Raw genomic sequence first — 13,701 nt, forward strand, 5'->3', positions numbered from 1 at the left:
AATATCGGTTTTTTGTACAAAACTATAGACTTAGTATTTTGACTTCACAAACATCTAATATGAACCAGTGCTGCATTTAACATACCATGTGACACACAAGAATCGACGTTTAACTGTGTTTGTTTAATATTTGCTTTTAAATTAAGAAATTGAGTAATATATAGTACTAAAATTTGAATTATAATCTACAGTTTGATTCCAAACTGATTGACATAAATTCAAGAAATAGCGGTTCAATAAAATTATGAATGTGAGTCAACAAACAAGATGACATAGCCTTTCACCTGTGACCCATCTCGAAAAGGTTAATACTAGAATTAGTAATTACTAGCACAAACAGCTGTTTAGGCAGCATTTCTCCTGGTATACATAAGCTAGTATTTTAGAACAAGTATTACTGGACATTAATCATTATAAACAAAAGTACTGTGAAACTTAATAAAGGAGAGTTTAAAGCCCATAAAATCTCCAGAAGTGTACATTTAGTACATGAATGAAAATGGTAAAAATTGGGAACAACTCCCTAACACTGAACACATTTTTCTATAAATTTATATCAAACACTTCTATTACTCTCTTACAGTTTCTAAAAGTGAGGAAAAAAACAACAACAGAATATTTACCCTCATCAGCAATATGTTGATCCCAGTCATAAAATTTAGTGGTTGGGGAGCTAGCAAGGCGGTATCTTTCACCCCATCTAAATAGATCTCTTAGAGTACCATACCCCTGTTTTCCAGCAAAAACACCACTTTCTCTACGTCGCATCTAACAATTTGAAAAGAAAAAAAAGTAAAAATTACATGGTTCAAAGATTTTTAATCTCATAAAATCTAGTACTCAAACTATTTACAATGAATGTGCTATAAATAAGTAGAAGTAGAAAGTTAGTGGAAGTATTAAACATCATTATCATTTGTAATTCAGTAATTTTCAAAGTGAATAGCTTATTTCTTTCTTTTTTTTATAAACTACTCAGTGTCAATAATTGTTTGACTTCACTAAACCATTCCATAAGGTTTATTTCTACTTCACATTATTTTATGAAATAATGATGCAAAATCCAACAAATCTATGACAGAAAGACTTATAGATAGCCTTTTGTGATGGGAAATTTAAGTCTTGCATCTTTAAAAATTAATAATAATAATAATAATAATTCAGAGATTAAAAACAGTAGAGTGCAGAGAAAAAGCTAACAAATGAACTAGTAAAAGATAAAAAAAATTCTCTTTTATTAAAAATTTCTCAGATGTTCATAGCTTAGTACAATAATTAATCATTTTAAACTCAATTGAAAATTTTTAATTTCCCATTAATCTTCAAACAAATAAATAGTATCCTTAAGATACTTGAAATTTTTAAGCACATACAAAAAATGCATCACAAAGATGAGTGTGTACACAGATGACACTATACCTGCAAATCATGCATTACAGCAACCAGTTTCTTGCAATATGACAAAGGGAGATCACATCGTTGATGCAAGATAGTCTCTAGTTCTGGTTGAGGGATTTCAGTGAAATGAAGCTCAATGAAACGATTACGGAAAGCTCGGGAAAGAACCTAAGATTAAAACAAACTTGTTTATATGTTATTCACAATTAGACAGTGGTGAATTAGAAAATCTAAAATTATACAGTTTAACTGATACTGAAGTATATTATGAATATAGTAGTTCAGAGTTTTGTGTTATTTTACGATGTGGTAATCAAACTGTCAGAATTTAAAAATCTGTTCTTTGCCAATTGTATTGAATTTGACAAGTATTCTTGATTCTCTTACTTCTGGTAGCAGCATCCATAGTGCCAGTCACTCTTTTCTTGTTTCTTACCAGCACTGTCTTTGTAAATGGCTCCAGCTGGTTTATGTTGAGGTTTCTGCAATGTGCCCCGAACATAACACACATAACATCTCTTCTCCCTTCTGTCTAGTAACCTCCTGTCACCTTTGGTAAACTCCTGCTTCTGGTCAGCCATTACTGGTTTCAAGTTTAACTGGACATTTTTGGACTTGCCAGTTATACTACCTCCATGAGCTTCCATATACTGTTCTACCAGCTTGATCATCTTGTCTACATCTTTTGGTGCTCTTTCCTTTAAGAACAGTGACATGTCAGTTGAACACGTGGTCATGAACTGTTCACATACTAATAGGTCTGCCAGCCCCTCAAAACTATTTTCACACATGGCCATGTTAGTCCACCTGGTGAAATATTGCCATAGATGTGCCACAAACTGAAATACATTTTCTCCAGTGTCTGTTTAACTCCTCTAAACTTCCAATGAAAACCTTCTTCGGCAAGTTCATATCATTTCAGTACAGCTACTTTTAATTTATCATAATCCATGGCATCTTCTGACATCATGCCTGCATATACTTGTAGGCCTTTTTACTGTGACAAGTGGGCTGAGATAGACTGCCCAGTCACCTTCGTCCCAGTTCTGACTTTGGGCGAATCTTTCATATCTCTCCAGGAAAGCATCCATGTCAACTTTATGTTCATCAAATTTGGGCAGCTTGGGTCAGCTAGCCCTGACTCCATTGTCATTCTTGGGTCCTTCTTTTGGTTGGGTGAGTTTTGCTATCTTAATTTGTGTTCTTATTCTCTCTATTTCTAGTCTCTCCTCTCTCTCTTTTTCTTCAATTTGTATTATCATTCACTCTATTTCTAGTCTCTCCTCCCTTTTTCTTCTTTCAGACTTTCTCTTTCTCAATGTGTCTCTTCTGTTGCCATTCTTTTCTTTTCAGTTCTTGTTGTTGTTTAACAAACTCTCTTAGGTCACTGTCTTTTAACCAAAAGTTGAGATCCCTTTTCTACCAATTTATCAAAATCTGTTGACATGGTTATACAGCATAATTTTAATCTTCAATATTTTCGTTACTACCACAATTGTGTGTATATAGGTGGGCCGCAACAACAATGAATTACTAACAAAACTTCTATAATAATCTGTTTTTAACTCTTATTATAACAAAAACTAAACAATAATAAAACATTCACTAAATTAATACTATCTGAATGAAAGTCTCTTATATCATGACACAAACAAAGCAAAACTGTAAATTTTTCATAATTAAAACTGTTATTTTGAAATGAAAATGAGGAAAATGGTGCAATAGAAAGAAAAAAAACATGAAGCATTTTAGATTTTACACTTTAATAAAATGTACACACCTTTACTTATTAATAAAAATTTCAATATAAATCATAATGTCTTATTGAGGTTGGAATATTCATCATCTGATGTGCTTTTCCTTGCTCCTTACTGGATTACTGAATAAGAGAAATTTAGGAAGAAAGAAGAATTTGTTCTCTTTGTTCCTATGTACATCTTTAGATAATTTTACTTGCTACTTACAGGAATTCTTAATGAGAAAAGATGAACCTGACTTTCTTATATCTTTAGATATTTTACTTGGCTGTTGAAAGATAATTTACCTGTCACTTATACAATTCATGTGATTTTCACATTAACATACATTCCCTCACTAATCTGAACAAACAGTTTCAATAACAGAATAATGATATTTCATAAAACAAATTTTAAAATGTATCAAATGCAATAAAAGCAAAATTTAACTCAAAAACTGTATTTCATTCAATACACATTTTACTCCTAAAACTTTATCCAATTCACATTACTGTAAACTTTAATTCTTGAAACATTAACAAAATAAAATTTACCTTAGTATCAACATGGCCTTAATATTCAGTTTTGATACAAAAAGCATTATCTATTAGCACAGGTTCAAATACGATTTTTTATAGGAACTTTTATGTATTTATTGAGTTAGATGACTATATAACTAGAGATATGTCAAAAATTTGGTGTATTTTAGGAAACTTAAAAGATTAAAAAGTAAGTCAGTATCAAACAAGAAATATGTATTGAATTTGTTTCACACAGAAAATTTCCCTAATATTCACCTTCCTTCCTCCATAATGACCTGGTGGATTCTGAGTAGCAAATAGCATGAAGCGGGGATGAGCTCTGACAATTTGCTGAGTCTCTGGGATAAACAATTCTCTGTTATCATCAAGTACCTACAAATAAAATAAAAAGTTGTTATTCTACTTTAAACAAATATTTTTTACAACATTAGCAGACATTAGAAGTGATCAGAAATTATATACATCTACAGTTTCTCTCTTGAAAAAACACACTTAATCTTCAAACTTTCAGCTAATTTTTAAAACAGATATTACTGTTAACTTACAATCTCAAGAGCAATATTTTTACTCAGATATAAAAATGTATGAACACAAACTATGGAGATTAAAATATAAAAACAAATGCCTTCAGCAAGTTGTTTATAAAATTCTAAAAAAGAAGTCATCAAAACATTGATACACAAAGAACTGATATGATCATGATTTTCCATCAAAGAATACAAGCATACAGAACAAAATGAAATAACACCATATAATACATATTTCCAAAAACCAGTAGTAAAGGAAAGGTAGGGAAGCATATGTACCTATACATTAACACGTATTCAATGTACAAAACAAAGCATTTTATATTATTTAAGAACAAAAAAGCATAAAATAGATGGCAGAATCCACTCACCATCCCAAGGAAAAAGGAATTCTTCACAAGTGGAATGCCTTGTGCTACAATGTTTTTAATTATCTGTTTAACCACTCAAAACGTAACAAAACTGGTGTACATAAGTTGTATTGTGCTGTTTTTTAATTCCACATTGTATGTTCATAATCAAAATTGTTGGAGCAATAAGTGAGCCAAACATCAGGGGAAAACAGATACTGACATCATCTGTGGAAAATTTACTAAAACCACCTGCACATAGTATTTGAAATTTACTGTTATCAATGCTTAAAAGAGCCAATCAATTTTAAAATAGCATGAGTAATGGAGCCCTCAAGTATATATTTTAAATATAGTCCTTGGAAGATTTTTATCTTCTGCAAACTGATAATGGGTAAAAAATATAAAAAGTAACAAAATGAGCTATTGCTTTAATAACCCATGAAAAAGATTTACAATATTTAATGAATTTAAGTCTTAAAAAACTATGGTGCTATAAAGAAAAATTAAAGAATAGATTAAACAACTGTAAAGTTTTTTAATATTTGTATTTTAAGAGGATGATGTTTTGAGCTAGTGCTCTTCGGTAGATCATATACCTTACAACAATCACGATCTGTACAATCTGACAAAGAGTGCTAGCTCAAAATGTTATCCTCTTAAAATAAAAAAATTGGCGATTGTTTAACCTATTCTTTAATTTCAATATCTTTGTTGCCTATGAGGTTAATTATATGTTTCTTGGTATAAAGAAAAATGTCTTGTATACATTCATCTTTATAATAACCTATCATATACATTTTGTGCCTGACAACTTACTCGATTTAAAGCCTCCAACACTTCAGTAGGAGCTAAATTCAGTTCATCTAAAATTATCCAGTGACCTTGCTTCATGGCTTCCACTAAAGCACCTGAAATAAGAATTTTTCATATGGTAATTTCTTTTATTCTCCTTGTTGTTTAACATTATACACCAAGTTTTTTTTATAGCATACATTTAAAAAATATTACAGTCAGTAATATTTATCTTGTTCATCAAATAAATATTTAAACATATGTAAAATTAATCAATAAAAGCTAACATACAAACTTAATATCCAGGACATATTAAAAAAAACAAGTAATGATTTTTTTATCATCAGTGTTTTAAAGCAAGTTTTACCAATACACTTAAAATTTTACATTGACCACAATATTTTAACACAAAAAAAACAAAAAACGTACACTTAAAATTATTAAAAAAAAAGTTGTCCAGGTGGAAACCATATCATATCACAGAAAACTTCTACCACTTAATAATGTTAAAAATAGCTACTAAGCTTTTTTTTTGCATACAATACCTTCTTTAAATACAAGTTTTCCATTTGCATCAGAACTGTAAGTTCCCACATATTCTTGAAGATCAGTGTGTTCATGGTTATTAACACGAATACAATGATTTCCAGTTGCATGAGCAAGCCAGGTAATTAAGCTAGTTTTACCAACTGATGTTTCTCCTTGTAATAAGACTGGATGTCGTCTGAAATTACCACAAAACAAAAACAAAGTTATTTACAGCTATTTATTTATTTGCTCATTTTTATTATAATATTCTTCACTGTTGAGGTTATCTAACTTGAATATTGATAAGTCACACATTTTACATGGCTACTTTTACTACTTTCTGCTGTAATACTTCAAACTATTCTGCCATTCACTGTGACATATACACTTAGGCTATTGTGGTGTGATGTAATTAATCCATTGATAAACCTTACATAATAAAATATTGGGAGTACGTTTTTTTTAACCTAGCCCATTAGTCATATTCATTAGCAATTGAAAATGTCTACTATCAATTTACAATAATCATTAGAAAATGCAAAAACATTTCCAGTACAGTAAATTTCACTTCCTATAATAAAGTTGGCTCTCTCTCTGTCTAACGAAACAAAATGAAATAATCAACTCTCACTAGCAAACCCAAGAGTAGTGAAGCACAGTGATAACAATCGCACCACTGACAAAATGAAACAAACATATATCACTATAAAACTGTAAATTTATAACCTCAGTTAGCATGAGGTAGTTTTATAAAATATAAGCATTGTATATTTTATATAAAAATAAGCTTAAACACAAATACAACATGCACACTTAAAATGATAAGCTACACCTAAACTATAAAAACGTCAATTTTCAATTCCTTGTATAAAATAAAAAGAGAAGATGAACTTTTATTACATAATAATTTTTTTTATATTTTCCAATTTCTGTAGACCATAACTTTCACATCACACAATGATATACCTCTTATTCCTACTTGTATATTTCACATAAAAATAATTCATGCTTAGCATACATATACACATTAAATGCACAAAACATAGTGCCTTATATTTAAGAACAAAACAGCTTAAGATAGATGGTACAATCCACTCAATAACCCAAGAAAAATAAACGTAATAAAAATGTATTTAACTTGTTCATTTCTTTAGATTATATACTTTTCTTTAGTCTTTCCAAATGCATATGTAAAAAAAAAAAGAACCAATCAATTAAAATTGCATGTGAAGCATATACAGTTATATACACACATTTGATTTTATGATGTTACAACTGCAGTTGAAGAAAATAAAAAAAGAAGTTTTTACCAAACATTTTATTATCAAAAATTGTATTTCAGTCTTCTACTGATTGCTTCTCTGCAAATCATCAGATTCTGCTCGACTATAAAGTTGATAAATTAAACTCAAATGCTCTAATGCCTGCATCAGTCACACCCAAGGTTATCTTCCTTGCACAAGTCAGATTGTTACATTCTATGACACATCCATATCTATTAGATATACAACCTAATAAGTCAAAACTTTTAAAACCTAAGATATCTCCTTCATCAATAAAAAGATTTACTATATAAACATATACATACCTAGCTGCTACTACTCTTGCTAAATCTTTAAGATTACGCCTAACAGTTGGAGTTAAAATGTAATTTTCCAAAACAAAGGGATCATTGGGTCCTCGAAGAATCCAGTATCCCTCAAAACAAAGATGTGTATCACCAGGGGGTGGTGGAAGCCGCTGTTTGAAATGAGATTCTAGTTTCTGCTTGCCCAAAATATATTCGGATACAAGTTTCTCAACAGAAGAATGAGAAATTTGATCAACTTGAGTCAAGAAACTCATACAAAAAGCCTATAAAAACACATAAAACTTTTGAAAATTCAGATTTATAATTTGTAGTTTCTTAAACTGTAAGAAGTTTTCTGTTATTTACAAGATTGGTCAAATAATTTTATGAAGTTAAATTTTTAGTAACTGGAAGGATAGTAACTTTCTTGCCATTAAATAAAACCTTCAAAATTAAAAAAAGCATGTAACAGAAAAATTATCTTCTAACTTAATAGTTACAAAATAATTCCTTATATATGCCCTTATGGTTATATTTCTAAAATAAACACATTATTAATATTCTAAATAAGTAAGATAGCTTTTATTGTCTTTACCAACTACTACATGAATAGAAGACAACTAAATGACTTTTTTAATCTCTAAGATAATCTTTTCAATATAACTTAAGTCCTTCAACAACTTTAAGTTTAACATTAATTTCCAAATATACAGTTTCTCTTTTCTGTGTAAGTATGATTACAATACAGAGACCAAACTAAAATCATTACCCGTAATAATAATACTCTGGAACTATCATATGGATACATTAAGTTCAATATATTATTAATTCTGAACACATAAAAAAAGTCTGCTTCATTTTCCACATTCAAGATTGTTTGTAAAACAAACATATTCACTTTTTTTAGAGCAATAACTGAGTTTACAATACATATGGATGCAATTTATTGTGTATTATTTCACTATCTTAAAAAATTAAAACTTAATGAATGAAGCTCAAATTATTACTTAACAAACACAGTTATTACTGGCAATATGTAACCTTTTTTAATTGATTCTATGTGTCAAGTGAGTTAATTAATCTTAAGTGTAAAGAAAGTATTTTATTTTATAAGGTTGTATCAAAACAATATGATAAATATATGTGTGTGTGTTTGCTTTTACAAAAAATTCTAATTTCGAAAATTTTTTATTACTAAATTTTATAAAAACACATAGTAAAGTATTACCTCATACAAAGATCGAGATACACTCAGAAATGGATTGGCTGATGCATAACTCAAGGCTCGACAGAGAGTCCTCAAACTAATGAAAAAAAAAAGCTTCATATATCAACTACCAATTTCAATTCCTCATAGTAAAAATTAATGACAATTATATGCTTAAATATCACTTAAGAAGCCTACATATAAGGTAAATCATAAAACAATATGCAAAAAAATAGCAGCTGAATTTACAAATTCAGAGGGAACTAAGATTTGCCATGAATAACAGCATATTCAATTAAAAGCTAATAAGCTATTAATATGTAAAAACATTCTTCTGAATATATAAAATAAAATAAAAATGCTGCAAAGAGGTTAGAACTCTGAAAAACAAAATTAACTCGGGTATAAATTCCAAATGATCCTAATGCTAAACTTAAGGTTTCAATGATAAAAGCTGGTGAAGTATTGAAAACTAATATGCCTATTAATGGCTGGAGATGGCTTGAATGGGTAATGAAAAAAAACTTTAATATAAGTTTAACAGCAAATGTACAACGTTTCGACAAGGTTTTGTCATCATCAGGTACCTTTTTTTTTCATTACCCATTCAAGCCGTCTCCAGCAATTATTAGTCTCAAAGTGGGTTCCTTGTCATCGAATTTTAATATGCATATCATTTCTGACAACAATCACTATAGACTGTAGATGTTTATGTGTTTTCTAATATCACGATTAAATTGTCCATTACAAGTATCCAATCAGAGGTGTGTAAAAATAGTATTTCATGTCTATCTTTTGCCTTCTACAAAGCAGGCAGCCCAGGAGGCCTTTGGTTCAATATCAGAACTTATTAGCTGGGTTGAAAGGAGAGAGACAAACGTTTACCTGAAATATTGTTTATATATATGCAATACAGTAATTTTAAATTAACAGTTTGAATGCTGAAAGCCAGAGAAGCACTGAAAACCAATAAGCCTAATATAGATGATAAAAATCATATCATTACTTCTGTGGCTAAGCATGCTCAGTAAAGAATTAGGCCTAACTTCTGTGACTTATGTTTAGTACTGAGTAAAGTCTTATTGTTGTGATTATACAAGTTCAGTAAAAAGTCTAAATGGTATGATTATGCATCTTCAATATAGAGTTAAATGTCTAAAAACTTTCATTACAAAGTAAATTTTTTAAAAGACTTGAGTCTCACTGATGTGATAAGCTATTCTGTAAATTAAAATATTCAGTTCAGTTTGATATTAACAAAGTTAATGTCTTTGAATTTTTCTGTGTTAATAAGATACCGATTAAAACAATATATTTATCTAATTTACATTGTATATCATGATATACACTCTACCTGTAGTGAGGGTGATGACCTGTGCCATCAGTCAGGTGCTGAAGGGCTTTACCTTTGATGTGTAAATAAAACTGTACAACACCCTCAATCATCTGTGATGTTAATGTCAAACTTTGGAGATAACTTTCTATCAGAATACGCAAGTCAGATTTATCCTCCAGTTCCTCCATGTAGAATTCAGTAAATCTGTTTCCAATACAAGAAAACTTAAGTAAACATTAACAGTAAGAAAAATCGCAATGGTACTAAAAATAAACTTTTCATGATCTTTATTAATAAAAAATACTGAGACTGTATTATTTGTCAGATTTCTGAAAAAAGGGTTTAATGTAGATAAATATTCAGAAAGCTTCTCTTATAAAAGAAATATTTTTTTTTTGCTTTTGGAATTACTCTTTTTAATGATAGGTAATTTTATTAGACATTTACATTCAGCTTGGTTCTATAAATTTCATTTATGAAATACTTTTATTTTGCTCAAATTAACTTAATACTTTCAAATTAAAGCTGCAAAACATCACTCCAAAGATAAAAAAAAAAAAGATGGCAGGAATCAATAATAAAAAGAAATTTTCAGTAACCTGTTTCTGACACCAGGTGGCAGATCCTTTTTCCCTACATCAGTAGCAGGGTTCATGCAGGCAAACAGTCGAAAATCAGGATGTCTCTTCAGTAGTTGGTTGTCACTGAAATAAAAAAAAGACTAGCACTTAAAATAATTTTTCCTTCACAATGTACAATTTTTTCTATACAAACTACTGGTAGTTTATCCATATAAATTAAACCAAATTAATGAAAAATAGCAATATTCAGTGTTGCTAGTTTACTAAAGCTAGAAAGTTTGAGTCAACATGCATTTGGCATCTGATAAAAATAGTCTACTTAAACAACTGAATTGAGGTTGCAAAACATTAAATAGAGGAGCTTTAACTATCACATTATTAACTTTCACAGATCAAAACATAAGATAATTATCTGTACAGTGTTTACTTCATTTTTCCAAATAGTAGTGTAATGAAGCTTAAAAAATTACCTGTATCATCAATCATACATTTGAGTCAACTGATAGTTTGAAACACAAAATAATCTGAAGTTATATATACTACACAATCTAAACAATTAATTAAATCTATTTTATTCTATTTGTATTTGCTCATATATTTTTTTATTTCAGTCTAATTACACATTATTTTACTTCATCATTCTTATCAAATTACTCAATATCATACATATTTACATGTATTAGAAAAATTATGGAACAGCATACCATGAGAAAAAGACTTACATTCTGAAGCTGCAGCTCTAATTCATTTGGGTTTGAACACATATTAGGAGTTAATCATAGGTAAAGCTGTTTAACTAACACTTGCTACAAACTGTTGGAACACATATATTGAAACAGACCAGAATTTCTCTTGCAATGAAATTTTAGGGGTATTTCAACTTCAGTCCTCCAGGTAGCATTCCAAAACATCCCAAGGTATTTCAATGTCAGGGGTAAGGATTGACCATAGCAACTTCTAGACATCATTTTCCTTAAGTTACTGCTTAATATGGCATGATAAATAATTATACTGAAGCTGGTTCCATCCTTCCTGATTGAATTCCATCAGTGCATGCAATTCAACATTGTCCAGAATATCAAATACAAAAAACATTAATGATACCCTTAAATATTACCCACATTCAATAAAACAAAAATAGATCAACACCACAATTTTGTTCCATCAATCTTCATGGTTCCAATTAAAATTACACCTTCACTATTCACATCCAAAGTATTCTCAAAGTTGTTTTCAAACCCAGACCAAATGTCCAAAGTCCAAAATGAGTAGAAGGATTCATCATGCCCAATGATCTTTTGCCATTCTTTTTCAACCCAATTTGAATGCTCAAAGCACCAAGTTTTGCACTTATGGCTGTGACAAGTGGCTCATAAAATGCAGATCATTTGTGAAATCAGTGTACACTGTAAACATATTTATAAACACACTTTTAAACTCACCCTCTTTCCAAGAGAAGCATGCTTTCACTGTTACCATCTAAAATTCCTCCCAGACATTCCTCTAGAGTTTCAGCTTCTGCAAGGTTAATTTCATCTAACAGTATCCACTCTCCATTTTTCATGGCTTTCACCAGACTTCCCTTGAAAAAGAATAATGCAAGCAGACATTAGTTAACTCAGTCCAAATGGACTCAAAATAAGTAACTTAGGAACTGTTTGAAGTTTTACTTTATATTTATTCACTTCTTCACAAAATACAATACTATCATTCAACAGTTTTAATGAAGTAATGTTATATTCTGCACCATTTCTTAGTAAAAATGCTAATATGTAATATATTTTACTATATTTCACAGGAAGATCTTGGAGAACTTTTATTTTTTAAGGAATATAAAAATAGCAATTAATCTAACAACAAAAACAAATTTGCACAAATTCTGCAGCAATACCATTTTTATAAAATAGATGATAACTTTTACAAATCTCTTAAGATTTCTAAAGACAACTTGTTTAATTTATGATTGGATACTCAATAATGAAGCATCATAAAGACAGCACTGTGTTATTAGGTATGTCATAATTAGTGATCTGGTATGCTAAAAATTGAAAGGTTTAGCCATAAACAGTTTAAATTAAACAGAAAAAGAATGTAATAATAAAAGTTCGTTTTTGGTACCTCTATGAAGTTAAAAGCTAAGGCATTTTCTGCTTGCTTCACTTGTACTTTATACTGATGTATCTTTTGCCCAAGTTTCAACCATTTTTCTTTTGTATTTTGTGTTTCTTCTGTGGGTTCTTGTGAAAGAAAACAGTAAAGATTTGAAATATGAAAACAACTTTCTGAGAGATAATGCATTTGTTTGACACATTATGTATCAGAATAATAGATTTGAGTTCACAAATGAAAAGTTTGATAAATACTATGAACTTTCATATTTCAAAACCAACCTTATAATTACTCTAAAACAAACATTTGATGGATATTCTCATATAAAAACATCTACCATAGGCACTTTAAATAAAGTAATAATTATTAAAACTAATATTTCTAGTTTACATTATGTTCAACATAATTTCATGTCTAGACATGGAACAACCTTTAATGAACAATGTACTTTTCTAAATAAATCTTACGTAAATAGTGCAGTTTTCTACAAAAGTCTTTCATAATTTTTAATTTTTAGTAAATAATTTTCCTATACAATTTGTTCTTAAATAATGCATTTCTCTATACAACTTTAAAATAAAGAATTTTTTTGCACAATTCTTGAGAAAGCAATGCATTACTGTGCTTGAAAAAAATCTTGTATTCATTGCAGTTTCTATAGAATTTTTCACTAAACAATGCATTTTTCTATACAATTTTCTGATAAACAATGCATTTTTCTATACAATTTTCTGATAAACAATCTATATAAATAAAATAAGAGTTTTGTCTGTACATTGCTTAGAATCGTGTACTTTTTGCATATCTTCACGTTTCATACACCAGAGAAGCCGAAACAAGCTTTATCTCAATTTGTCTGTCTGTCTGTCGGTAACGCTCGCGGACATGTTTTTGTTCGCTTTTCACGGGAAAACGAGTGCACCGTTTTCTATGAAACTTTTTCTTTGTTTTATAGATGTGTAAGAAGGTTATAGGCTACTTGAAACTGTCATACGCCTTTTTGAAAAAAATGGTCGCCGCTC

At 29.5% G+C, this 13,701-nt stretch overlaps 1 protein-coding gene across 1 annotated transcript in view; it reads right to left on the minus strand.

The window, feature by feature from the left end:
* The window catches only part of LOC106476702 (midasin-like), a 236,786-nt gene that overhangs the window by 172,621 nt on the left and 50,464 nt on the right, over nucleotides 1–13,701 (minus strand). Inside the window, exons 17-27 of the mRNA XM_022381378.1 lie at nucleotides 12,689–12,807; nucleotides 12,013–12,152; nucleotides 10,589–10,693; nucleotides 10,008–10,193; nucleotides 8,675–8,750; nucleotides 7,465–7,730; nucleotides 5,894–6,072; nucleotides 5,373–5,464; nucleotides 3,932–4,048; nucleotides 1,420–1,566; nucleotides 624–768 (exon numbers count right to left, since the gene is read on the minus strand). Of these exons, the coding sequence (XP_022237086.1) occupies nucleotides 624–768; nucleotides 1,420–1,566; nucleotides 3,932–4,048; nucleotides 5,373–5,464; nucleotides 5,894–6,072; nucleotides 7,465–7,730; nucleotides 8,675–8,750; nucleotides 10,008–10,193; nucleotides 10,589–10,693; nucleotides 12,013–12,152; nucleotides 12,689–12,807 (1,572 nt within the window). The remainder of the gene's footprint in view (nucleotides 1–623; nucleotides 769–1,419; nucleotides 1,567–3,931; nucleotides 4,049–5,372; nucleotides 5,465–5,893; nucleotides 6,073–7,464; nucleotides 7,731–8,674; nucleotides 8,751–10,007; nucleotides 10,194–10,588; nucleotides 10,694–12,012; nucleotides 12,153–12,688; nucleotides 12,808–13,701) is intronic.

The sequence above is a fragment of the Limulus polyphemus genome, unplaced genomic scaffold (assembly GCF_000517525.1).
Source record: "Limulus polyphemus unplaced genomic scaffold, Limulus_polyphemus-2.1.2 Scaffold158, whole genome shotgun sequence".
NCBI lineage: Eukaryota > Metazoa > Arthropoda > Merostomata > Xiphosura > Limulidae > Limulus > Limulus polyphemus.